The 27,624-nt window shown below is 39.8% G+C and overlaps 1 protein-coding gene across 2 annotated transcripts; it reads right to left on the bottom strand.

The window, feature by feature from the left end:
• Positions 1-26,472, bottom strand: TLR5 (toll like receptor 5). Of its 2 annotated transcripts, none has more exons than XM_081945890.1 (3): positions 26,402-26,472; positions 11,703-11,851; positions 1-4,283 (listed from the first exon to the last, which is right to left on the bottom strand). In XM_081945890.1, the coding sequence occupies exon 3, from the start codon at positions 4,263-4,265 to the stop codon at positions 1,683-1,685; it is 2,583 nt and encodes an 860-aa protein (XP_081802016.1). In that variant the 5' UTR covers positions 4,266-4,283; positions 11,703-11,851; positions 26,402-26,472; the 3' UTR covers positions 1-1,682. The 2 variants fall into 2 exon arrangements, with proteins under 2 accessions (XP_081802016.1, XP_081802015.1); XM_081945889.1 differs by lacking the exon at positions 26,402-26,472 and adding an exon at positions 25,441-25,873.
• Between the last annotated feature and the right edge of the window lie 1,152 nt (positions 26,473-27,624).

The raw sequence follows: 27,624 nt of genomic DNA, 5'->3' as shown, positions 1-27,624 counted from the left end.
GGGATTTCGGTATCTTAGCTCCTAATAAAAATAAGTCACTTATTAGTGTGTTTCTCAAGCTTAGTAACTTTAAGATGTGTGGAGTTCCAGGAATTCTGGGAGTTGGAGTCCACGCTTCTTAAAGTTATCAAGGTTGAAAAACCGCTCTGCTGAATGTTTGCACAGATCTATTATCTGAACCCACCAGGGGTGGGTTTCAGCCAGCATTACTGCCGGTTTGCTCGTGCACACATGCATGTGCAGTTCAATGGAAATTGTTCTGCACATGAGCAGAACTAAAAAAAAAGATGGTGGCGGCAACGGTGGGGACCGGGGAACTGGTTTGGGGGCGCGGCCAGCCTGGGTCGTGGCTAGTTCTGGGACCCAGGCCGGCATTCCATTACCTGTTTGACTGAACCCACCTCTGGAACCCACCAAAGCAGAAACTGCAACATCCCCCGCCTACCCCCTTTTGGCCTGAGCAGCATCAGCAACATTTATAGTTGCATTAAACTGCATGGTTTGCGTAGTTGCATATATCTCCTTTATTTCAACAGATATACATGTGCAAGAGCCTTCCAAACTGTCTACATCAGTGGTGGGATTCAATTTTTTTTACTACCAGTTCTGTGGCTGTGACTTGGTGGACGTGGCATGGCTTGGTGGGCGTGACAGGGGAAGGTTACTGCAAAATCCCCATTTCCCCCTCATCAGCTGGGACTTGGGAGGCAGAGAATAGATGGGGGCGGGGCCAGTCAGAGGTGGCATTTACTGGTTCTCTAAACTACTCAAAATTTCCACTACCGGTTTTCCAGAACTGGTCAGAACCTGCTGAATACCACCTCTGGTTTACAGGTAGTCCTTGATTTACAATAGTTCGTTTAATGACCGTTCAAAGTTACAATGGAAGTGAAAAAAGTGACATGACCATTTTTCACATTTATGACCGTTGCAGCAACCCCAGGGTCATGTGATTTATATTCGGATGCTTGAAAACTGACTCACCTTTATGATAGTTGTAGTATCCTGGGGTCATGTGATCCCCTTTTGTGACTTTCTCACAGGCAGAGTCAATGGGGAAACCACATTCACTTAACAACCGTGCTACTAATTTAGCAACTGCAGTGATTCACTTAACAAATGTGGCAAGAAAAGTCGTAAAATGGGACAAAAGTTACTTAACAAATTTCTCACTTAACAACATAAATTTTGAGCTCAATTGTGGTTGTAAGTTGAGGACTACCTCAACCATCCGTAACTTGGCTTTCACAACTTAACACTATAATAAGTAACCTGACATTTTACAGTGAAAAAAAATGAAGCCAGGTTTACCAGAGATATAACAGAGAAGTATCAACAACAGAGTCAGCTAGCTCAGGGGTGTCAAACTCAATTTCATTGAGGGCCGCATCAGAGTTTTTTGACCTCAGGGAGGGGGGGGGCGAGTCCAGATATACATCACTCAAGTCATGGAAGCCTGTGGCTGCCCAAGTGTTCTGCCAGTTGGCGGTCTATGCAGGCGGGTCTCTCACTGCTTCCATGGTAGCACCATGGGCCAGATCTAAGCACCCCTTGAGTTTGTCACCCCTGACCCAGCTCATTGGACAGAAAGAATGGCTCAGTATGCTATCAGAACAAACTGTCAAATTCTCTGGAAAGTAAGCCGCCTTATGACATTGCATGGTGGCCAAGAACCAGGCCTGTTAGGAAACGGTTATAACCTTTAATTCAACCGCTGGAGACTTCTTAATTTTCTTTTCTTTCATTATTTGGTGAGACAGTGTGCTTAAAAACCATTCCAAATCTTGATGGTCTTCTGGCCATCTCAAGTACTGCCCCCTTTGCAAAAAGATCCTGATTGGCTGATACTTCATAAGCTGATATTGAGAGAGAGATCCAGCTACCACCATTATGAGGCTATCCTCCAGATCTGAGAAATACCTGCTCTGGGCAAAATTAAAGGCTTCCACACACCAGCCATCCTTGAGAAACTGTCTTGTGACCACGCAAATTGTTTTCCTACAGTTCCAGACAGCATCATGAATACTACTGATATGATCCTCCCCAGGCAGGAAATCTCTGTCTTCAAAGCAAAGAGCAAATCTGTTCTTCTTAGAATACTGAGAATCTAGATGCTTTATCAAGGAACTTTGGACCCACTCAAAATCTTTGCTGCTATAGCAAAGGTAAGCATCATACTTGCGTCCTTGTTGATCCAGTTCTGGTGGGAGCTCCTTCATGAGGTATTGTGTGAGTGTTTTATACCAGAGGAAACAAACTCCTCTAAAACGAGTAAAAACAACTACTGCTACTAGAAACACAGTTATACTAACACAGGTAAAAATGAAGAGTGACAGCTGCAGAGGCTCCATGACCTTATGTTCATTGCAATTCTCTGTATCTAAGTTTTGGAGAGGAACACCAGCAAACTGCGGTGGTCCAGAACAAAATATGTCATTGCGTGAGCCATCTAAAGTAACATTGGTTTGGTTTAGCCACAAAATAAAGTTGCTTAATAGGCAGTCACAGTAAAATGTGTTATGGGTGATATCCAGCTGGTCTAACGTTGCAAAGAGCTGAGGATCAGGGTAAAATAGCTGATTTGATGACAAATTAAGAACTTTCATGTTTGTAGGAAAGGCATCTAGAGAAATGGAAGTCAACAGGTTGTTAGACAAGTTAAGCATCTTGAGTGACTTTAGCTCACTAAATGTACCCTCTGGGATGAAAGCAAGGTAGTTGTTATTGAGATAGAGAATTTCCAGGTGGGAAAGTGCTTTAAACACATCCAAGCATAAACCTCTCTCCCATATAAGCTTCAGCATGTTGTCTCCAAGGTCCAAGTAAATCAACTGATTGTCTTTTGCTATGTCTTTGTATTTGAAGCAATAGGATAAACGATTGTTTTTTAAAACAAGATACTTCAGGGCTGGAAATTGGAGAAATTCATAGAGATCACCCAGATTCCCCAACCTGTTTCCTTTTAAGTTAAGGACTGTGGCATTTATAAATTGTATTTTCCAATAAGGTGTAGTCTCTATCCGGTTGTCACCTAGCAAAACATTGATGAGATTTGGGAGAGAATCTATTACTTTTAAGGCATTATCCGTGAGATCCAAGTGTTGAAGCTTTGGTAAGGATTTGAATGGATCTCTATCAATCACTCCAATGTGATTATGTTTTAGATCTATCTGAATCACATTAGGAAGACCTTCAAATGTGCCCTTAAAGAGCTCACCAATCAGATTGTTTGATAAGAATAGATGCTGCAGATTCTGAAGACCAAGAAATGCGCCGTTCCAAATTTTATTTATTTTATTATTGTTTAGATTCAGTAGCTTCAAATCCTGGAGATATTGAAATACTTGTGGTTTAAGAGAAAAAATCCAGCCGTTTGATATATCAAACACAATGAGGCCACTGTCCTTAAGACCCACAAATGTATTAATATCAGGATCAGGAAGATTATTAAATCCAAATGATGCGCCCATACCATGAGAAGACATATCCAAACTCAACAGAGGGGACCCTCTAATGGCTGCACAAAATCGCCGTGTTAGAGTTGTACTCCAGCCATTACTCCCAACGTTCAGTGTTTCTATGCTAACATTTTTTAAAGGATTCCCACAAGTAGCCCAATCCACAGTACTTTCATATAGCTTAGTATAACGAAGATTAAACAATTTGAACCTTGCTCCTCGGAAATTATTAAGATCCCCTTCACAGATAGATGCAATAGGGTTTGATTCCAAGACTAGACTGTCCAAGGATTTCATGTTATAAAATACACTGTGAGGGCGAACATGGGTGATTCTATTATATTTGAGGTCCAGATATTTCAATGAAATCAAATCTCTGAGGTAATCCTTTTCCAGAATGGATCCATCAAGATTATTTTGATACAGTAAAAGAGTATCGATTCTAGACAAGCCCACAAAAGCATCAGGGTCTAACAGCATCATTTTGTTGCCACCCAAATCCAATTGTTTTAGGTTTGGCAAGTTCCTAAAAGCATCTTTTCCTATGGTTAAGGGAAAGCGTTTTTGTGTCCCAAGGGATAAAATATTCAGTTTCTCCCTCAGAGGGAAAGAGGTTGCATTAACTCGTTGGATGAAATTGAAGTTTAGGAATAGAATATCAACATGTTCAGGCACAGGAGGCACCCTAGTAAGATTGCAGAAATCGTAGTAGGCTGTCCTCTTTTCCACTGAACAGCTACGAATTGCAAGTGTTTCTCGGCACACAAGCACTGTTCCAATAACAAAGATCATGCAGTGGCAAAACATCTTGCTCTCAGTCTGTGCCTGGAAAAAAAGGATGAGGGGGAAAAAAGCATTATCATTTGCCTTGGACCACAGAATCTGAATCAAACATAGCAACACAGGTTATATAGAGAGATCAAAAGGGAAGCCTCCAGAGGGAGAAAAACCAAAATTCAGCTGGCCAGTGCGCTGGAGTTGACCTTGCGTGCCCTCAGAAATGGTTCCGCGTACCACCTCTGGCACACCTGCCATAGGTTTGCCATCACGGTGCTAGGGCTTCATTTCAAAAACAAAAAGAAGAACAAAACCACATTTGATTCATTTTCATTATAATGTAATTTGAATTAGATTGCAGCAGTTATTCTCCCCACCAGTTTGATATTTTTTTCTATTTCTGATGCACACAAAGTTGCACAAAATTATTGACTTTTTAAAGAGCCTAGAGATCTATATTGAGGACTTCAAGGAATAACATTTAACTTGTGGACCTGTATTTCAAGGTACAGTTGTTATTTTTTATGTCTAGGCTTTCTGAGCAAGTAATGCCTAGGAGAAAATGTAACTCCAGGATGTCCTAACTATAAATCACTCTAACTTCCTAAATTTGCAAAAAAAGCCATTCAACTCGCCCAATATTTATTAAATTGCATTTGGTTTTGCACAATTCACAAATACTTATACCTATCTAACCTTTATTTAATTATTTGGTGGATAAACAAGATAAATGGCCTTCCATGCAGACACCATAGCAGGTCATAAAGCTAAACAAGCATAGTAATTTAATAGAACACCACTAGGAAATCTGAGGGCTGAAGAGTAATTTGTGAAGTTATAAAAACATCCTAAAACACGGTTGTCAAACTCGCGGCATCACATTGCCGTCGTGACGTTTTGTGACTTTTTTCACATTCACAGAGCTGGGGTGGGTGTGGCTTGTGTGTGATGTATTTGGCTAGTGGGCCGCCAGTTTGCCACCCCTATAAAAGATGGCGACAAGAACCCACTTCTGCTATTGCCAAGAACATATTCGTGGAGCCACTAGGAGTCAGATTTTACTTGAGGGAAATATGGCATTGTTTTCTTTTTTAAACTTTTGAGGGCATCTGCTTTTTTGTTTTGTTTTGTATTTGAATAACAGAGTAACAATGTTATTCTGGGACGACGTCTTCTAGTCCAATCCCCTGCTCAAGCAGGAAATCCTATGCTGTTTTAGACAAATGGTTGTCCAATCTCTTCTTAAAAACCTCGTGTTGAAGCACATCTGGAGGAAAGTTGTCCCAGTGATTAATTAGGTTCTTCCCTATCAAAGCATAATCCCAAGACTCCAGGGAGATTTCTAAATTCCCAATGCTTTCGCTGCTATCATCAACCCTTTCCTGATTTGAAAATAGTTTTTTTTCCCTCCTCTGTTTCTTTCTCTTTATGAGATATCATTTGTTGGAAGGTGGGGATAATCAAAATCACTTTTTATATACAACATTTGATGGTGAATCAAATGAACTGTTGTATAATTTAAAAACAGAATTATTAATATGAACACTTAAAATTATAATTTAGGACACCTTCAGCACTCTTCCCTCTGGAATTAACTAGGAGGAGGTTCCTAGTGACAGTTCTGATAACCCAGTCATTGCAGAGCCTTTATCATATATAATAATCAGATATGATTATATCTTGCACTCTCTCAGTCTCTGATACAAATGAAAAGCGCTTTGAGGCTTTCAGCTAAAATTTCCAAATCTCCCTCCTTCAGCTCAGTCACACGTTTGCATATAAGGATAAAGATAAAGGTTACCCTCGCACATATGGGCTAGTCGTTCCCGACTCTAGGGAGCAGTGTTCATCTCCATTTCAAAGCCGAAGAGCCAGCGCTGTCCGAAGATGTCTCCATGGTTATGTGCCGGCATCACCAGACACGGAAAGCTGTTACCTTCCCATCAAAGGTGATTCCTATTTTTCTACTTGCATATTTTACGTGCTTTCTAACTGCTAGGTTGGCAGAAGCTGGGACAAGTAACGGGAGGTCACCTCGTTATGCAGCACTAGGGAGTCAAACCGCCAAACTGCCGACCTTTTCATTGACAAGCTCAGCGTTTTAGCCACCGAGCCACCGCGTCCCTTTATTTGCATATACTTTGCGTATACTAAACCTCTTAACCAACTTTGCCTCTTTCTGAGTGCCATCTTATCCATCTTTGTTTCCTTGCAAGATAGATAAATACTTGCACAATTCATAATAACAGCAATCAAGTTGAAGCCTCATCCATGAGTTTTACCTCTGCATGCAGGAAGAGACTTCAGGTCACAATTTCTTAGCAGAGAAGATGAAGGGGATCGAGAACTACTGTCTTGGATGCCAGTATATGAGGTAGGGGACTGTTTCTCATGACCTATATTCCCCTTCTCCATGGCTATTCTTAACAAAGCTTTGCCACTAGAAATACAATTCAAGATTCCTGATTCCCAATGAACATTCACACATGGAAGGTATGTGTGGTTTGAAATCTTTCCTAAAATAACTTAGAGATTACACCACTGAAAAAAATGAGTCTCCCCTCCTCCAAAAAAACCCTCTTATAAAAAGAGGAACATTTATGTTCTGCTCAGCATGCGTAACTGACAGCTTTGCAGAAGACCACAACAGATATCCAGCGGTACTGGAATGCTACTAACTTAATGCCCTGAAATGGAACTTGAGCAATCTGCAAATGGAGATGAGAGGCACACCATAGCCAGTTACTTCAGTCTTCAACCTTTGCTTAAGCAACAAGATAATTAGTACAATGTGTCCTCCTTGCTGATAGCATTGTAGTTCGAATCAGAATGACAGAAGAATGACATAGAATGACGTACATTATATGCAGATCTAAGTATTTAAGACTTAAACACAGCCCATTTTGAATCAAGGAGTGAGGTCATGCTAGGTCACATCTGTGAGTTTCACTTTCTTTCACAGAGAGATGTTTTCCCAGTTTCATGTTTTTCCATTGTAGGGATGAAGAAATTTGCTTCACTAATATACCTCAATTCATAATAATGCTAATTTCACCAGACTTTTTAAAAATTGAAATCCCTCTTTTCCCTTTTAGATTTCAAATAGGAATCACCTGTTTAACACATATATCTGGGAACCTGCAAAGGTGGGGGGGGGGGGAAACATTCAAGAAGAAAATGGAGTTGAAAATTGATCAGCAGGGAAAGGCTTAAGCAATCTTCACTCTCTACCCACTATGTTGCTTAAAAACCATGACCTGATAAGCTGATTTTCTAATTTTAAAAAGTGTCATTTGTATGTGGTATGCCTCAGGCTTACATTATAATAATCTTTTCTGGTAAGAAAGTAGTAATGGGAATTATCATTAAAGCGCTCAAATTTTACAATAAAAAATGAGGAACATAGTCTGCTTTCTCTCATATCCAAACATATGAGGAAGAAAGTAATTTCTGTCTGAAAGCTTATAATTTAAAAAAAGAAAGGCTTTATATCCCATGTAGAAAGATCCATGGAATGCATAATTTTTCTCATGTCTGCATGCCAGGTCACTAATTCATTATACTAGGAATGAAATTTATGAAATTTGTTAATACTTGTTGTGATGAAGATGGTCACTTCTTTATATATTTCTTTTTTTCTTTCCTATATTCTTTTATTTTATATTTCTATTTTTTTTCTTTCTTTACTATATTATTATCTATAATCTATCTCTCCATCATCTCTCTATCATCTATCTCTCTACCTATCATTTCTCTCTCTCGCTCAATCATATCTATCATCTATCTATCTATCATCTATCTCTCTACCTATCATTTCTCTCTCTCGCTCAATCATATCTATCATCTATCTATCTATCTATCTATCTATCTATCTATCTATCTATCTATCTATCTATCTATCATCTATCATCTATCTATCTAATCTCTCTCTATGACAGGGGTGTCAAACTCAAGGCCCGGGGGCTGTATACGGTCTGCAGAGTGCTTAGATCTGACCTGTAGGGCCACCCTGGAAACAACCCATTTTTGCTGGCAGTGGTCTCAGGCCACCACAGGCATGCCTGACACAAGTGACGTATAGCTGCCCCACCCCCACTCCGCCTCCCAAGGTCAAACACAATTCTGATGTGGCCCTCAATGAAATCGAGTTTGACACCCCTGCTCTATGATGAGCCATGGTGGCACAGTGGTCAGAATGTAGTACTGCAGGCTACTTCTGCTGACTGCCAGCTGCCAGCAGTTTGGCAGTTTGAGTCTCAGCAGCCTTCCGAGGTCGGTAAAATAAGGACCCAGATTGTTAGGGGCCATATGCTGAACATACACTGTAAACCACATAGAGAGAGGGCTGTAAAGCACTGTGAAGCAGTATATAAGTCTAAGTGCTATTACTATCCTATCATCTATCTATCTATCTATCTATCTATCTATCTATCTATCTATCTATCTATCTATCATCTATCCATCCATCCATCGTAGCTGTCTAGCTACCTATCATCTATCTACCATCTATATGCTATCTTTATTATTTTTACATAGAACTCATGGCAGATAACATATCCAACACATCTTCCTCCTCCTATTTTCCCGCCAGAACAGCTTCTGAGGCAAGTTTGGCTAAGACAAACTCACAGACTCCCCCTTTCTAGCCTAGTGCCTAGGGCAAATTGGTTATTCTTTCATCTTGTAAAAATCTGTATTATGTTTTACCATTGTAATAATAATCTTTGATAAATACTGACCAGGGTATTAATATAAAAGTTGCAATATGGAAAAGCAAAGTCAGTCAACAGTTCTTTTTAATCCCTTTCTAAATTGGCATCTGATTCGTAAACTGCTTCTGAGTTGCTTCTTGCTCACAAAGTTGCTCTGATAATCTCAGAGAGGAGCAGGCAGCCATTCAGAAGGAGGACTAACAACTGGGAGTCAAAGGATTGCTTGAGATACTGTCAAACAGTCAAATATGTCACCCACACATCAGAAGGAAAGTGGCAAATAAAAGAAAATGGATTTGCAGTGGGATTATTGTTATAATGCACCAGAACAAGGTTGAGACCTTTGACCCAACAGTGGTTACTAGCTTAGAATTTCAGCAAGACTTTTCTTTGAAATCATTACCAGTGATGCAGGACTTATAAATTGAGGAGAAAAATATGTTGAGCTTTTTGTGCTCTTTGTCAGACCAGCTTTTGGTGCCGTGTCTTTGGTATGATGCCTATTTTATTTTTATTGATTAGAAACTTGTGCAACCTCAGAATGGCTGTGTCGTAATAGGCCAGGATGCGGTTTCACGAATCAGACATGGAATAGAATAGTGATTATTTGGAATAGATTATTTTTCTGCACTAGCTTTGGTTCATGTGCTTCTTCTCTTGATGTGGCAAACTCAGAGGTGGCATAAATACAAGCAGAACTATGTAGGAAGATTACATTTTAACTTTAAGGTCAGTAGCACACAATCATAATTTGGATGGGAGGCATTTATTAGACCAAACTTTGATAATTTTACCCAGAGCAAAAAAAAAAGTCTCCCAGACTTTCAACTGTTCACTGTGTTGCTTACAATAAATAGTTCCAATGCATTAGCCATTTGTGCTGGTTTAAACTTTGCCAAATTACATTTAACATTCTTTGAAAGGCATGTCCTCAATGATTAAATGGCAGCTTTGGTATTTTGCAAAGAAGGCCTTATAATTTGATCCCTCTCTAGCATTTTAGTTTCCAGCAATACTGTACCATTAGAAAACAGGCAATTAAATGAGCCCATTTAATTTATTTATATTAAATAAAGTGACACCATTTTCCAAAACAATAGCGTGATGTCATACTCTTTAGCAGTTAGACAGAGTAAAATACATCTGAAGAATACATCTGTTAGATATAGAACAATATGTTTTAGGACTAAAGCAAGCAGTATTATTTCTGAAGAACTACTCAATGTACAGTCCTGAAATTTAATCAGAAAGATCCACCAAAAGCTTAATTAATCTAGAACAAACTTCTCCAAGTGGGGGTTATAGTCCCAGTGTATCTGGAGGGTATCACAGTGAGGAAAATTGGAAAGCTCATTCTTGCTTCATTTAAGAGAGACTCAAGGGTTATACAAGATGTCAATGCTTACTAACTTTCTATCTCTTCCCACTTATGGCTATATCCATGTTGCTTGTATCTTTACAACTTATATTGTTTTTATTGTTTCCTAGTATGATTTCATTGCTTATTAGTATCCTATGATTATCACTAAGTGTTGTATCTTATGATTCTTAATGAATGAGTACACACACACACACACTGAGACCATATGCACCAAATATGAATATGGGTTAGACAGCATCACCACCAGATGGATTGGTAACTGGCTGACCAACCGCACTCAACGTGTAGTCCTCAATGGAACTGCATCTACATGGAGGGAAGTATGCAGTGGAGTACCCCAAGGCTCTGTTTTAGGCCCAGTACTCTTCAACATCTTCATCAATGATTTGGATGAGGGAATAAATGGGGAACTCATCAAATTTGCAGATGATAACAAGCTGGCAGGAATAGCCAACACTCCAGAAGATAGGCTTAAGATACAGAAGGATCTTGACAAACTTGAACATTGGGCACTATCTAATAAAATGAAATTCAACGGTGAAAAGAGTAAGGTTCTACATTTAGGCAACAAAAACGGAATGCACAGGTACAGTATAGGTGGTACCTTGCTCAACAGTAGTAACTGTGAAAGGGATCTTGGAGTCCTAGTGGACAACCATTTGAATATGAGCCAGCAGTGTGCAGCAGCTGCCAAAAAAGCCAACACAGTTCTAGGCTGCATCAACAGAGGGATAGAATCAAGATCACGTGAAGTGTTAATACCACTTTATAATGCCTTGGTAAGGCCACACTTGGAATACTGCATTCAGTTCTGGTCGCCACGATGTAAAAAAGATGTGGAGACTCTAGAAAGAGTGCAGAGAAGAGCAACAAAGATGATTAGGGGACTGGAGACTAAAACATATGAAGAACGTTTGCAGGAACTGGGTATGTTTAGCTTAAGAGAAAGAAGGACTAGGGGAGACATGATAGCATTATTCCAATATCTCAGAGGTTGCCACAAAGAAGAGGGAGTCAAACTATTCTCCAAAGCACCTGAGGGTAGAACAAGAAGCAATGGGTGGAAACTAATCAAGGAGAGAAGCAACTTAGAACTGAGGAGAAATTTCCTGACAGTGAGAACAATTAATCAGTGGAACAGATTGCCTCCAGAAGTTGTGAATGCCCCAACACTGGAAGTCTTTAAGATGATGTTGGATAGCCATTTGTCTGAAACGGTATAGGGTTTCCTGCCTAGGCAGGGGGTTGGACTAGAAGACCTCCAAGGTCCCTTCCAACTCTACTATTGTATTGTATTAAATACAGTTTCCATTTTTTTTTACATTCACTGATTCTCAACCACTTGTGAGAGAGGGGGGGAAAAAATCTCCAAACCTCAGAAAGAGAGATGCTTTCAAGAAGAATGCTGAGTAGCTAGGACAGAAAAGAAACAATCCTGGTTGTACCCATCACATAGTGACTTCCTCTGTAGCATCTCTGCCAGTTTTGGTGCTAGGCTTTAAGGAAAGTCTTAGGCTAGGCACCTAAGGATAAAAAAAAAGACAAGGTTCATTGTTAATGAGTAAAAAACAAAAAGAACATCCTTTAGGATCTATTTGTTTGAAGTGCTTCCCAATAAAGTCAATCTGGATTTCTTTTTAGCTGCAATTCACAAATTTAATTATTTTTAAAAGGGCTTTTTAATTGGTAAATTAGCTATGTTACGTCTCCCATGTCTTTCCCAGTAAAAAATGTATTCTTAATAATCCCTAAATTATCCTTGACACCAAGAAAAATGTTTTCTGCTTCAAAGACACCTCTCGGCTTCTTATTGATCTTCAGAAAATGTTGGAAAGGATTTCCACTTAATGTTGTTACCACTGTTCAGTTTCCTTTAGATATAGCTATATTTATATGATGTTGGCTTTTTACTGAGATAGGGCGTTGGTACTTACCTGATTTTCAGAAGTGCATGAAGATCAGGTCAAGAGCTTCTGAACAGCAATTTGGGCAGCTACTCAAGTTATATTTTTCATTTTAGCCAAGTATGGGATTTATTTTTGTCAAACAAAAAAATAGAAATAGAAAGGAAGGAAGGAAGGAAGGAAGGAAGGAAGGAAGGAAGGAAGGAAGGAAGGAAGGAAGGAAGGAAGGAAGGAAGGAAGGAAGGATTATTATCTGAAAATGCAAAGGTTAGCTAGATGTCTATTGTACAATAAACACAAATTATTCATGCAAATCTGACTAATTCACTAACTATATTAAATTTAGGACTGCTCTCCAATTTAAGAAATCTTAAGCTGTGTCATTTATATGTATACGTATATATAGACAGACAGTATTAAACTAATTTTGCATATGAGTAAAACTACAGTTTTTCTGAAGTAAAGGGTAATTTATTTTTAGGTGTAGACTGGTAGCTTTATAAAACAGTAACTTCTTATAAAAAGAAGTAAGATGCCCTTTCTAAAATATTGTCTATTGCAGCTTTGTGAGCAAAATTATTTTTAAAAAGTGTTTCACACAATGAATCAGAATACATTTAAATTTTCTGAAATATTTATCATAGCACTTCTACAAAGACATGTGAAGATAAGGATTTTGCAAGAAAGCCACTGTTTTAGCAGAACTCTGAGCTCACTGTATTTGTAATAACCAGAGCTGGTTATCAATCAATCAGAATATAGCTGGAAGGGACCTTGTATGTCTTCTAGTCCAGGCAGGAGACTCTATACCAAAGCACCTGAGGATAGAACAAGAAGCAATGGATGGAAACAAATCAAGAAGAGAAGCAAATTAGAACTAAGGAGAAATTTACTAACAGTTAGAACAATTAATCAGTAGAACAAGTTGCCTCCAAAAGTTGTGAATGCTCCAACACTGGAAGTTTTTAATAAGATGTTGGATATCCATTTGTCTGAAGTGGTGTAGGGTTTCCTGCCTAAGCAGGGGGTTGGACTAGAAGACCTCCAAGGTCACTTCCAGCTCTGTTATTCTATATCATTTCAAACAGGTGGCTCCAGTCTTGGACCTCCAGTGATGAAACACCTACAATTTCTGAAGGCAAGCAGTTCCACTGGTGAATTGTTAGCTGGGAGTAGGCAGAGATTCTGTAACAAGTACCCCCCCACCACCCAAAAAAAACCTGAGAATCTCAAGCTTCATTTTTATGAGTAGTTTTCAAACTATCAAATTGAGATGAAATGCTTGAAAATGTGTTAAAAATCCTTTAGATGAAACTTTCAAAGCTCTCCATGTGTCCATAACTGGCAGATATAGAAAGAACTCTGAAAAAGGAAAAATTGCGCAAGCCTGCATATACTTGTAGAAATTAGAAAAGGGGGCTTTTCTTGGTACAGAATTTAATCCAGGGTATAGGCAATGCCCCGAGTCCCTTCTGGGAGAGGGTGCGGTTTAGAAATCAAATAAAAGTTAAAGTTAAAGTTAATGCAAATAATACGCCACACTGTATAGAAATCAGGAGGCTATGCAAATACACAGAGACTACCAAATAAAGTGCAAAATAATTAGGATGTAGTTCAAATAAAAACTGTATTTTACACATTGACAAGCCATTAAATATCTGTCTCAGGCTCTCAAAATAGAAATCAGTCTGAATCCCGAACTAGTTCAAGGGGAAAATGTGATTAATAAGGGTCCAAATGGGAATTGATATCCCACTTTTGAAGGTGGTTTTCTTTTCTTTTTTTATGGTTATGTATAATGATAATGGGAGACAGGACTTTTCTTGTTTCAATGTTCTTGGTTCTAAATGGTAGGCTTCTCTGAAAATTTCCTTTTTATAAATAAGTTGAATAATTGATTATGTGCAATCAAGCCAATATGGGCAATTTCTGACAACTGTAGTCCCAACATACATGGAAGCTGTTATGCAGGCATTCTAATCCCTAACCAAAAGAAAATCCCTTCCTGAACTCCCTGCTAAGGTTGCAATTATATTATGATATGAAAGCATCAGCTGTGACATTCACAGCTATTGGCGATAAAAGGGTGGCATGTGTGATGCTTTTCCTTGAGAGCAAAGCCTACACAGCCCAGAAGGAAGATGCTCAGAACTGAATTGGACATGCATGTAAGGATATCTATTTCCCAGTTCCTGCCAGGCAGACGTGCCTACAGTGTATCAGTGTAGTCAACCAAGTAAAGATATGTCATGGCCGCATCAGAGCCCGGTTTGGAGGAGGAGTTGGGACTGTCAGACGGGGATGGCACGTCTCCCTTGGAATGTTTGGAGAGGCCAGGGGCTGAGGATGATGCTGTCCCAGGCTCTCGGCATTGGGAGAGATGGCTGACCGGATGGAGAAGTCCCATAACAGCATTACATAACTGTATTTTAGCATCCGCTCCAAGATCTGAAATGGTACATCACTTCCAATCCCTTAATTGTAATTCATATGCTATATATGATGGATGTATCTTTATCATTTATCAATGTAAAAGTTTGCCTTGCATCTTGGAAACATCACCTCTGATTTAACCAGCCCCGTTCAATATGGACAAGACTGAACTGAATTCACATTGGCCGTAGTAGATATGCAGACGCCCTCTGTAAGTGGGGCAAAAAACCGAATTGTGACTGTAGGGAAAAAAACCAAACTATCCAACATATAGTGTCAGAGTGCCAAAATAGTCTACAGTACAGACTTTGCTGTCTGTGACAAATGAAGCAAAAAATGTATCTGCAATCTAAATATATGTTTCTAGTATTTTATATTTTGTATTTTTATCTCTTTATTTTTATTGAAATATGAATGTGCCATACAATAAATAATAAAAATCTTTGTCCTTACATCAAGGTGGCCTCTAGTCACATGCAAAGAAGTTAAAAATCTCATTAACCAAATTAAGCATGGTAAAAGCCCCCGGAAACAAAGCACACACACACACACAAACACACACACACACACACACTGTGCTGATTAAATCCAATTCAAATTGGTGGATCTCTTTATTTGCTTCCTTCTTTTCACACATTAACCACACAGCTAAGATTGCAGGTCTCGGGAGAAGCTATAATTGTTCCCTTATGCAAAAAGGGTAATAGGAATGACCCGTTTAATTTGACACCAATTAGTTTATTGAACATGATTACCAAACTATATGCCAGGTACCTATTCACCAAACTTCAAACTTGTATGACAGAATAAATGAACCTGAGCAAGCAGGGTTTCAACCAGGATGATCCACTGTAGACCACTGCTCAGTACTTCAACATCTAGCAGACAAATAGACAAATCTGGAATCCTACAGTAATGAGGAACAATTAGTAATCAACTATGATTATATATATATAATGTATTTGTGTTACAACCCCTGGTATGCCCAAATATGGGAGAGAGCTCACTACTCCCTCTTTCTGTCATTTGGCTCATCACAGAAGACCATCCAGGCAGAAAACCATATTTTAATTTTTTTAATGTTGCCTTTTTAGATTTGTGTTGTATTTGTGCTGATAAATAAATAAAGGGAGACTAGTATAGATCCATTTCAAGCTATTTAGCTCTCATCAGCTAGCCGTACCCTTACTGGGATTCGAACCAGGGCTGTATATATTCGTTGATTTTCACGAGTGTAGGTATGTTGCCAAAGACAACAGCCTGAAGATGGCGAGTGAGATCTCGCTGAAACGTTGCCAAGACAATCTCAATCTTACACGGGAAAAGACCCGAATACAACAAAACCAGCATATATATATATATATATATATATATATATATATATATATATATATATATATATATGTGTGTGTGTGTGTGTGTGTGTGTGTGTGTGTGTGTGTGTGTGTGTGTGTGTGTGTGTGTGTGTTGTAATTGTACTGATAAATAAATAAAGGATTGTAGCATACCAGGGGTTCATACCAGGGGTTGTAACACAAATACATATATATATATATACACACACCGTATTTTTCGCCCTATAAGACACACTTTTTTACTCCAAAAAAGAGGGTGAAAATTTTACTCCAAAAAAGAGGGTGAAAATCTGGGTGCGTCTTATACGCCGAATGTAGCCACCTGGGTCATCTAAAAATGGGGCAGGCAAACACCAGTGAGGAAGAAAGTGATGACAATGACTGCGTGGATCTGTCCTTCCTCATTTCTGATAGCAGCGAAGAAGAGGAATTCTTGGGGTTCGAATAAAAACATTACAGCCTTATTTTTGTTACTTTCACTGTTTACTGACTTTACTGACTGTTAATGAGAGTAAAGATAGTTCTTAATATGTTACATGGTTGATATAAAATTGTTCTTAAACTGCTGTTAACTTTATACAGTTGATATAAAATATTTTACTACAGTATTTGGTTCAGAATCTTTTTTTTCTAGATTTTCCTCTTTTAAAATTGGGTGCGTCTTATATTCCGGAGCGTCTTATAGGGCGAAAAATACGGCATGTATGTATGCATGTATGTGTGTGTGTATATATATACATATATACACATATATATATACATACATACATATGTATATTAGTTTTTTTTCTAACAAAAGACAAAAGCAAAGTGGACAATTGGTTCCCATAAATTAGAGTACATCAAATGTTTTAAATACAGGTACTTGGGTGTAATACTTCAGACCTGTAGGAAATTATCAACTCAGGTAAATTATGCCATTATTGCCCAAAACAGTATACCAGCAATAACTAAATTTTAAAGGCAATAGGGGGCAAATTACATTCTGGCAGCAATCAAACCCTTATAGTTTGAACAATTAAAACAGTTGCCCAAGAAGTAGTCTTTGACTTAGACCACAATTGGGATTAGAATTTCTGTCGCTAACTACAATCATGTTACCATGGGGGTGGGACAATGGTCCTAACTTTCAGGATGACTTGTAAGTCATTTTTTCCGAGACCATTGTAACTTTGAAGTGTTGTTAAACAAAAGGTCAAGGATGCACACCTAAGGGGGTTATCAATTTCCTTAAGGGTTTGTTTGATACCCCAAAATGCACTTCTAATGCAGTGCATTTTGGAGCTTAAAACTAATGAGACAAATATTAAGGTTCAGGTCTGGACCAAGATTCTAATCTCAGGACTCAAATCATGTTTGACCCTACACATGTGGTGCTTCTGCTGTTGTTAGACAACTACCAATCTTATTGACACTTTACCTGTATAGAAGAACTTCACAGTCTTTGACTCTCTGCTGTATATTTAGGAAAATTAACCCTTGAGGAGGACAATTTAGTAAAAGAAAGAATTAGGGACATTGATTGCCTGGATGATTGCCATCAGTGCTGCCAAATCCTTTTACCAAATATTAGACAGATGCAAGCCTTCTACTGCAGGGTTATCTATACAATATAACCCTAAGCAAATATAGAAGGGCCTTTTCCAAAGCCTACTTTGATACTCTCCCATCAACTCTACTGGCAGGAAGATTTCATGAGACTCCTTATTTACAGAGACTTTCTCCTTGTGGATCCAATGTGGGAGAAACTCTCACTCATGTCCTCCAATGGTGTCCTTTTTATGATGCCACAGCCACAACATGTGCTTTGATCTCCCTAATTATTTCTACATTTAGGGGAGGTCATACTGATAAATTTTATGTTTATTACTTTTTAAGGGATGCTAACTCAATACTACTTAGCAAATGGTCAAATATCTTCATCAATTATCATATTTTTCGGAGTGTACTATTTTCCCTCAAAAAAGAGGGTGAAAATCTAGATGTGTCTTATACACTGAATACAGCATTTTTGGCCTACCGCCGCCTTTGCAAAAATGGACGTGCAGAGGGTTTGGGAGGCTTGCAAAGTGGGCCTGAAGGCTGGGGAGGGCAAAAATGACCAAAAAATGGGCTGTTTTTTGTTCCTCTTTGCCCCCCCCCCTCAGCCCCCAGGAGCACTCTACAAACATCCCAAAGCTCTGCATGCCCCCTCCTTTTCTTTTTGCAAAAAAACAAGGCATGCAGAGGGTTTGGGAGGCATGCAGAATACAAAAACTTTTTTAAAAAAATTACCTCTTCAAAATCATGGTGCGTCTTATACTCCAGTGCATCTTATAGTCCGAAAAATACAGTAATTGCATACAACTTTTAATTAGACAAGTTCCTTTATTTCCTGTTTCACTGATAATGAATTGCTACACCAAACTATTTCTCTTTTCTCACTCTAAAGGCTGGTCAAAGACTGTAAGAAAAATTTTGATTTGAAGCTGAATTGTTATTTTCAAGATGCTATGGTGAGGTTTCCTTGCACACAGAGAACATTCAGTATTCAGACAGAAATCTACAGGCTGCTTAACAATCCCAAAGGTCTTGTGCCTATCAGTGGGAAAGATGCCGCTACAGAAAATCTGTTAGTCTGGACATGCATATCAAGCTAATGGAAAATGTTACCTTTGACCACAGCTGAAACACAATGATCAATATAATTTAAAAAGCACAATGTGATAAAAATGACAGGACTATAAAATCAAGCATCTAAAAATCAACATCACAATTAAATGGGATTTGATATTTATGCAAACAGATTTACTGCTGCTGCCATTTCCAATCTCTGCAATAGCCTCTATCACGAATGAGTGTAAACACAAATACCACAAACACACAGCAACATGCACCCCACACTTCTCCAATTTTCTTTTTTTCCCCAATCGTGTTTTATTTAGCCTACATCAATTTCAATGTATATATTTTGGTCCCAGGCTCTAACCCCTCACCCCCGCCGAAACTTAGATAATTACCCGTTATTTATTACATTCATTCATTCACCAACACAAAATATTGAAATACATTGGTTAGTCAATAGAAAAATAAGATGACATATAGCTTAACATTAGCTTATTAACCTTTGTCAAATTTTATGAACTATAAAAGAAAAAATTGCAATGTTTAGCAAAATCAATATATTTTTCTTGGAGAATAAATAATTCAAGGAGAACAAATATAAGTGCCCTGAGAATATTATTATTAAAGGGGTTTTAAGTCACTAATCAATGTTCCTGAAAAGTTGATGAACTAAACAGTGTTTTCAAGCTTGATAACTTTAAGGTTTGTGGACTTCAGCTCCCACATTTCCCCATCCACACATCTTAATGTTGCCAAATTTGGGGGAGGAAACCCACTGATTCAAAACACAGTCTATCTCTTTAACGGCTCCACTAATATAGACACAAAGTCTAGCTGCATAAGGAATTTTCTTGTATTTCCCTTCCATGACTGTCAGGGGAAGAACCTTAAATCAGGGTAATTATGGTGCCCTTCTGAATTTTGGATCTGCACTTTCATATAAATATTGGGTTTGTTTGATAATTTGCAGAAACATTTCTAAGCAGAAAGGCCATTTAATCCCTATGTAGAACCTATCGCCAAGAGCTTGCTTGGCATTCTCAACTTCTAATGACTAGAATGCAATTCCTAACTAAATAATTGTTGCCATTTTGAGTTTAAATTATTGGTGAGATGCCAAGGAGACCAGACTTATCTGATCAAAGAATAACTTTGCACAAGAAGTAAATAAATTTTACAAGAGACTTGGTCTCCACCTTAGTATTGCCCCTTTCCTGACCTAATATCATATTTGGTACACAGCTGGCAATCTGGAATATGTTATGGGGGACTGTGGATTGCCCATCCTCTAAAAGAGCCATCTTGTTATGCAGGCCCGATGGAACCCCATACAGTAATCAGATATAAGTATTGGCTGTAAATAATTTTAGTGCCACAGGTATAAAGTCTGTGCCTCTGGTGATAAGAAAGGGGTTTTATAGTTGAGGTTATAGCTTAAGGTTTCATTGTTCAGGTGCACACCATATCTCCCTGTTTATTTGGGGGAGATTTTTTATTATTATTTTATTTATTATTTGTCAAGAATGCATAAGATAACAGATATAAGTATAAACATGATTATGAGTACATGAAATGAATATGTTAAATGGGGACATTAGGACTTCGGCTTCAACCACAACAATACACAAGCACACAATAGATACAAACCTAAGGTAAATTGCTCCAAACTTGATTGCAGAAAATATGACTTCAGCAACAGAGTGGTCAATGCCACTTTCATGCACAGGTGGGCCTAATGCGGGGAGGGATTTAATTACAGGTGTGGGCACATAGGCACGCGCTTTTGGCACCTGTGGGAAAATTAGTGCGCTTATGCACGCCCTTTACAGGCATCTTAGGAAAGGGGTGAGGTCAACAATACACAGTCTAAGGCAGTGATGGCGAACCTTTTTTCCCACAGGTGCCAAAAGCGTGTGCCTATGTGCCCACACCTGTAATTAAATCCCTCCCCGCATTGGGCCCACCTGTGCATGAAAGTGGCATTGACCACTGTTGCTGAAGTCATATTTTCTGCAATCAAGTTTGGAGCAATTTACCTTAAGTTTGTATCTATTGTGGGCTTGTGTATTGTTGTGGTTGAAGCTGAAATAGTCATTGACAGGTAAGACACTGTAGCAAATAATTCTGTGTACTAAGCTTAGGTCAGACCAAAAGTGGCATAGTTCTAAATTGTCTAAGCCCAAAATTTCAAGTCTGGTGGCAAGAGGTATTCTGTTGTGAGCAGAGGAGTGGAGGATGTTTCTCGTGAAATATTTCTGGACTCTCTCAATTGTATTAATGTTCGATATGCAGTGTGGGTTCCAGACAGATGAGCTGTATTCAAGAATTGGTCTAGCAAATGTTTTGTATGCTCTAGTTAGAAGTACAATATTATCAGAGAAGAAGTTACAATTAAATTCCTACAATTAATTTTTTTAAACTTGTTCTCTGACTTGATCATCTAACTGCCATGTTCAAGCTTTGAGGCACCTAGAAAATGGAAAGATGTTGTCTTGGAAGAACTGATCTGTAAGGCTGCCTCTCTGCAATACAGAGCAAGAGAAAACAGCTTCATTTCATCCAGGGTTAACAACAGCATCATCTGTACACAGTAAGATAAAAATATGTCTATCAACTAGATGTAGGATAGTGGTGAAAAACTTGCTCAACCGAGGTCAGTTTATGTAATGATAAAAAGTACGGTATCAAGTTACAGTCACCACAGTCCTGTCTGACGCCATCTCCCTACAAGAAGGTATTTTGTGAGACACAAAGAACCGCTGCATCTAACGTTTAGTAGGGAGTTTCCAGGGGGGGGGTCTCAATAGTAAGGCCAAGAGTCATGCATCAGTAGAAGAGTTTTTCAATTTGCACCCTAGCTTGTCTCTTGAGATTGAGTCAAAGGTGAGCCTAAAATTAATAAATGCAGCATGCAGTGCAGAACAGGGTCTGATAGGGTATTTCGCAACTGAGTGCCACAAGATCATAGTTTGATGCAAGAAGAAACAACCTGCCCTAAAGCCTGCTTGTCTCTCCAAGTTACTCCAAGTTACACTCAGATTGTACCAGTCTTGTAATTACCCTTCTTGAAGCTTTGCATACATTTTGCTAATTATGCTCAGGAGACTGACAAGGAGATAATCAAAGCTTATCTATCCCCCATGGCAGGCAGAAAAGATTATATCTTCATATAACCCTCCTTCCCCCCCCCCACCCCATAAAAAAGAAAAGCAGTTTGGAAGACAATTAATAATGGGGGGGGGAGGGAAACTATTAGTAGCGAATGGTTTAAAATCCTGTTAAATAGAAAATCTACACAAACACAAAGATATCGGTGAAAAGTCTCTTTAGATTTCTTTTTCTCTGGTGATGGTGGTGGGGGAAGCACCTGAGAAACAGTCTCACTTCTATTCTATGCATTAATAATACACCCCAAAGCATCTGCCTTTTTTCCCATCAATAAAAGTAACCATATCTCCTTTTTACTTCTGAAGGCATTGTTCACCGGAGTCTAGCTGTTGATATGGCTTCACATTGTATTATAGTTAATAATTCAGAATGCATTCCATTCAATTTAGCTTCTAGGTGCAATCTGCAAATATACATTTTCTTTACAGAGTGTACCCTGTATTATTATTCACTGACACTTTGAGGACTTAAAACGGGGTTGGCAGGGAAATAAAATATACCTGGTCAACCAACTTGCAGATGCAGGAGACAACGGAAGAGAGAGGGTTTAAAAAGACAGGACTTTTGTTAACAGGCTAGGCCAGCGATGGTGAACCTTTTTTGGCTCGCGTGCCACAAGTGGGGGGAGCGCAGGGGGGTCATGTGCAAGCGTGCTGCACCCATAATGCAATCTGCGACCCCCCCAGTGCACATGCGCGCACAACGCGTGACTCCCCCCCCATTTTTACATGCTTTTTTCGCCTCCCCAGGCTCCAGAGGCTTTATAGGAGCCTTGGGAGGGCGAAAAGAGCTTCCCCCACCCCCGCAGAGGCCTTCCGGAGGCTTCAGGGACCGTCTGGAGGCTTCCCTGACGCCTTCGGAGAGCTTAAAACCACCCTCCGAGCAAACTTCCCGGTTGCTCGGAGGGTCGTTTTAAGCGCTCTGAAGGCATCAGGGAAGCCTCCGGACCGTCCCTGAAGCCTTTGGAACGCTTAAAACGACCCTCCGAGCAACCTGGAAGTCACTTCCGGTTTGCTCGGAGGGTTGTTTTAAGTGCTCCGAAGACGTCAGGCAAGCCTCCGGACGGTCCCTGAAGCCTTCGGAACGCTTAAAACGACCCTCCGAGCAACCCGGAAGTCACTTCCGGTTTGCTCGGAGGGTGGTTTTAAGCATTCCAAAGGCTTCAGGGAAGCCTCCGGACGGTCCCTGAAGCCTCCGGGTGGGGGGGAGGCTCTTTTCGCCCTCCCCAGGCTCCTATAAAGCCTCTTGAGCCTGGGGAAGGCGAAAAATAGCTTTTAAAAAGGTGAACTCAGCTGGCCAGCGCGCGCATGTGCGCTGGCCAGCTGACAGGGCAGCACCTCGCGTGCCCTGACAAATGGCTCCGCGTGCCACTTGTGGCACGCGTGCCATAGGTTCGCCATCACTGGGCTAGGCTGAGAGGAGGAGAATGAGAAGATTAACAGCAGTAATGGGGGCTGGTCTCCTTCAAGGGGGCTCATACCCACATTATCACTTTTAATTTTAGGATCTTGACCTGAAAAAACCACATTGCAAACATGTTGTTTTGCTGCTAAGTTGCTGCTGAATTCTATAAACTCAATGGAGGGTGTGTTTGTGTCCCCTTTGGCCTGGTGTGGGAGTTACATTGAGTTGCTTTGTCAATGAGATGGGCAGTCTGTAAATTTGATATTATAACTAAAATATATTAAAAAATAAAAAATAGAGATACTGAGAACAGGCTTCCACCTAGCCCCAAGACTGAAATGCCCAAAGCAAGGTGCCCATTAAGCCATTGGAAAGTTGTTGAAAAATAAACACCAGATTTAAAGTGCCTTTGCCTATGAAGGCACTGCCCTTCTTCAGCTGTTGGATCTAGTCTTCTCTAGCTAAGCTATGTCCAGTATTTGGGAATCTTCTGCTGAGTTCAGCCTGGAGAACTCAACACTGTGGGCCATTAGACTGTTCACCTCTGACAGAAGAGGGCCAAGGGAATGGCTTTAAGGACAGGAGAAAGAGACACTACCAAGGCAGAGCCACTATACAAGGGCCAAGCTTCTCCTAGTTCTCATGAAAATAAAAGGAGAGAGGGGGAAGTACTTTCCAACTTGTAAGATTCTGTTACTGTAACTTTACAATAAAGGTACTACTAACTTACATGGTATTGTTTTCCTAGTCTGGTCTACCCTGAAGGGCTGGCACTGACTCAAGAGAGAAGGGGAATGAAAGAAAGAACTCTTTTCTAATTTATGAATCATTTTCACCCATGTAGTTCCTATTAACCACAGTAATCCATGAGAGCAAGTGATTTATCCAAAACCCAAACCACATGTATTCTATACTCTATGGTATTTAACCAAATCTGTTCATCTTATAAAAAAGAAAAACCTCCAATGCTCAGGCAATTCCTGGTAACTTTACTTATACATCACCTACTGTTCATAGCAAGGCTATATAGCGAGGCTTGCTATTGCTTATCTTATCTTATCTTATCTTATCTTATCTAATGTTGCCCTAACTACAGAAATGATTTACAAGGACTTTCCATCGAGATAATTATCTCTGTCAAACCTTTTTTTATAATGATTGTTTTTATATATTTGGTTTTTTATTTGATTGTTGGACACGGCCCTAAGTCACTTCTTGTGAGATTGGGGTGGGGTGGGAGCATACAAATTTGGTAAATAAATAAATAAATAAATATCCTAGACGTGCTAAACCAATGAACAGTTGATATTATCTTTGATGTTTCCAAAATTATGCTAAATAGTTAGATTTATATGGAGGTCAGGTAACCGTAGTAAGACCAGGATGTATTATAATGTCAGAATTTTACCTATTTCATTAATAAAACCTGGAAATCTGGTTTTGTGGAGTTGATACAAAAGGACAAAAGATTGCAACATTCAGAAATGTATACTTAACCCAGGCCAAATGACGTTCAACTGGCAGGACAGAGTTCTTTAAACTCTTGTGTTGCAATAATTTCCTTTTAGGAATCCATAGTTGCAAAATAATTCAATGATTATTGATTGTTTTTAAGAAATGAAACCTTGTTTCTGAAGTTTCCTGGATTCCAGGGGTTGACATTGGGCTCCCAGAGCAGAAAAAACAAAGCCATAACTAGCCAAGCATTCCACTCTATACAGCCAGTTAATGGTTCTGGGTGTGACAGTGAACCCCAAATTGGGCTAATTGGTTAAATGTGACAGAATAGGATGGAAAAATGCATTGTGTGAATACTTGTGCTCTGAAAGCCAAACCCAAGATTTTATGATTCATCTTTCCAGGGATGGAGGGAGGAGGAGAGGGAGGGGGGGGCAAGAGAGAGAGAGAGAGAGAGGGAGGGAGGGAGGGAGGGAGGGAGAGAGAGAGAGAGAGAGAGAGAGAGAGAGAGAGAGAGAGAGAGAGAGAGAGAGAGAGAGAGAGAAAGAATGAAATCGGAAACATTTTTAATATTTTAGGTACGCTCAGAAGCACTGCTTACAGATCCTCCTGAGACTGTACTCTACTCCCGTTGAAGAAGGCACGGGCATTGGTATGGGTGCCTTCCAACAACAATCTCTAATTCCCGCAAGAGATTTTTGTGTGTGTGTTTTGCGATCGTTATAAATGTTAAGCCTGAGACAGTCCTGGGGAACGGAGCCAATGACAGCCGATGGGCTCGCCTACCTGTCCGGGCCGTTCGATCGAGCAGAGGAAGTCTCCTTATGCTGGGTCAAGCCGAAAGTCTTGATAAAAAGTCTTGATGGGCGCCCGTCCAGCAGCCCTCCCGGTCATCGATCGGCCTCCCCGGCCCACAAGGGTGGGGCAAAAGGACCTCTCACGCCCACCCCGGATTTGCATAGCGCGGCCCCGAGCTTCAACGCTTAAAATTTGCGGCCCGGTTCTGGGGACGCTCCTGCTGGTCTTTTTCTTCCGCCCCAGGTCGAAGCCTTCCCAACCCTTCCGCTTCTCCCTGGATTGTTGGTCCCGGAGCAGAGAGAAATCAAATCGCAAACTCACATGACTGATCCTCCCTTCCCGGAGCAGCTTAAAACAGACATTTTTTTTAAAAAAAAGCAATCCCCAGACATGACTTTTCTGCTAAAATCTTGCCCAACTGGTAACTTTTTAGATTACTCAAGCAGTTCTTTAAAAAGGACATATTTCTCCATGCTTAGCGTAAACGCCTGGTCTTTGTAATTGCACACTTGGTTTGCAATTTGGTTCCTATTTTCTTTTTAACCTGGCCGCCTCCAGGCTGGTGTCTTGCCGATGTCCTCAATTTCCCATAATTCCCACAGCCAAGCCCATCAATTCAATGGATTTGTCATTCTCATTAGACCGTACTAAAAATAAAGCAAACAAGTGCCTGCCAGATCAGATATTAAAATTTCAGACTGAATCCAGGAAGGGACGTGGAAGCGTTTCTTGGAAGAAGCATCATTTGGTTCCAGAAAATAAAAGTCACAAAAGAGTATCTGTACCTACTTTTGTGGTAATTAATGTTTTATTTTTATCTTTAAAAAAAAAGAAAAGGGATCCGGTTGGAATGAAGCAAGTAAAATGAAAATAAATGAAAAGATTTAATTGACATATACATTGAAAACTAATTAAATGTTTCATTGCAGATTGTTGCCTAAACACTTACCTATTTCTAATAAGATAAACCAGATCCTTGAAAGAATGTTTTTCTTCTGCTTCTCCTTTACTTAAATTTTCCTCCCCCCCCCCCCCCAATGGTTAATTGTGAGACTGTAGGAAGATGTGAAAATCCCAGTATTGCCTACTGTGGTCCAGCGCTCTCTCTTGTTGTGAAATAAAGTGCAAGCTAGCAAAAAGGGAAGAACTTTGGCAATCTGAATTTGCACATAGCCCAGTGTGTGCAACTGGCACTTGTAAAAGTTGTGAATTACGTGACAGAGATGAATCAATACGTGCACAACGGGGCTTCAGATTTCGGGGTTTGGTGGACTGAGAATGCAGCTTTCCTTCACAACAAGGGGGCTCAAAGCAATTATTCCAGGGTTACCTGACAAGAGAACCATTGCAATGCAGTGGTTATAGTATTAAATTAGGATTGGGGCAAGGCTATTCTCTAGCTGCTTTAAACTATATTTGCTCTACGTTAGAACCAGTGGTGCAATTCAGCCAGTTCTATCCAGTTTGGGTGAACTAGTGGTGGCGACAGGAGGCTCCGCCCACCCGCCTGGACGTCATCACATTCCATTTTTGATGCTCTGCACATGTACATGCTCACATTTGTAAACCAGTAGTGAAGATAATTGATTTCACCCCTGGTTAGAACCAAGCCCAAAATTCACATTTCCTGCTTACTCTGTCTGTAGAGATTCTGTCATCCAGGTTCTGGTTGTCCCAAAGGTGATCTTTTAGGTGGCAACTGGACTTTCTTGTTTTTCCTTACCCCGTGTACTTGGACAAACCAACAAGGAACAGCTTTGCATGCTCAGAGTCTGGACATTGAATGCTCCAGTGTTTCTTCTCCACATTGTTTGGAAAAGCTGAATGCCTTACATAAAAAGCAACCCATGTACTCCAGTGAAGTACAGGTAGTCCGCAACGTACGACCACAACTGAACCCAAACTTTCTGTTGTGAAATGAGACAGTTAAGCGAGTTTTGTCCAACTTTACGATCGTCTTGCAATAATTACTAGGTGAAAAGCCGCCGTTAAATTAGTGACACCTTTGTAAAGTGAATCTGACTTCCCCATTGACTTTGCTTGTCAGAAGGTCACGAAAGGAGATCACCATTGCAACAGTCATAAATGAATCAGTTTGCCAAGCATCTGACTTTTTTTCACATAACCATGGTGATGCTGCAATGGTCATAAGTGCACAAATGCTGCAATGGT

This window comes from Natrix helvetica (assembly GCF_964273705.1).
Source record: "Natrix helvetica genome assembly, chromosome: 2".
NCBI lineage: Eukaryota > Metazoa > Chordata > Lepidosauria > Squamata > Natricidae > Natrix > Natrix helvetica.
The sequence above is the reverse complement of the archived record's forward strand: the minus strand, read 5'-3'. Positions and strand labels throughout refer to the sequence as shown.

Excerpts from the sequence above, each read along its gene's own strand:
- TLR5 (XM_081945890.1), bottom strand. The coding sequence starts at position 4,265 with ATGTTTTGCCACTGCATGATCTTTGTTATTGGAACAGTGCTTGTGTGC.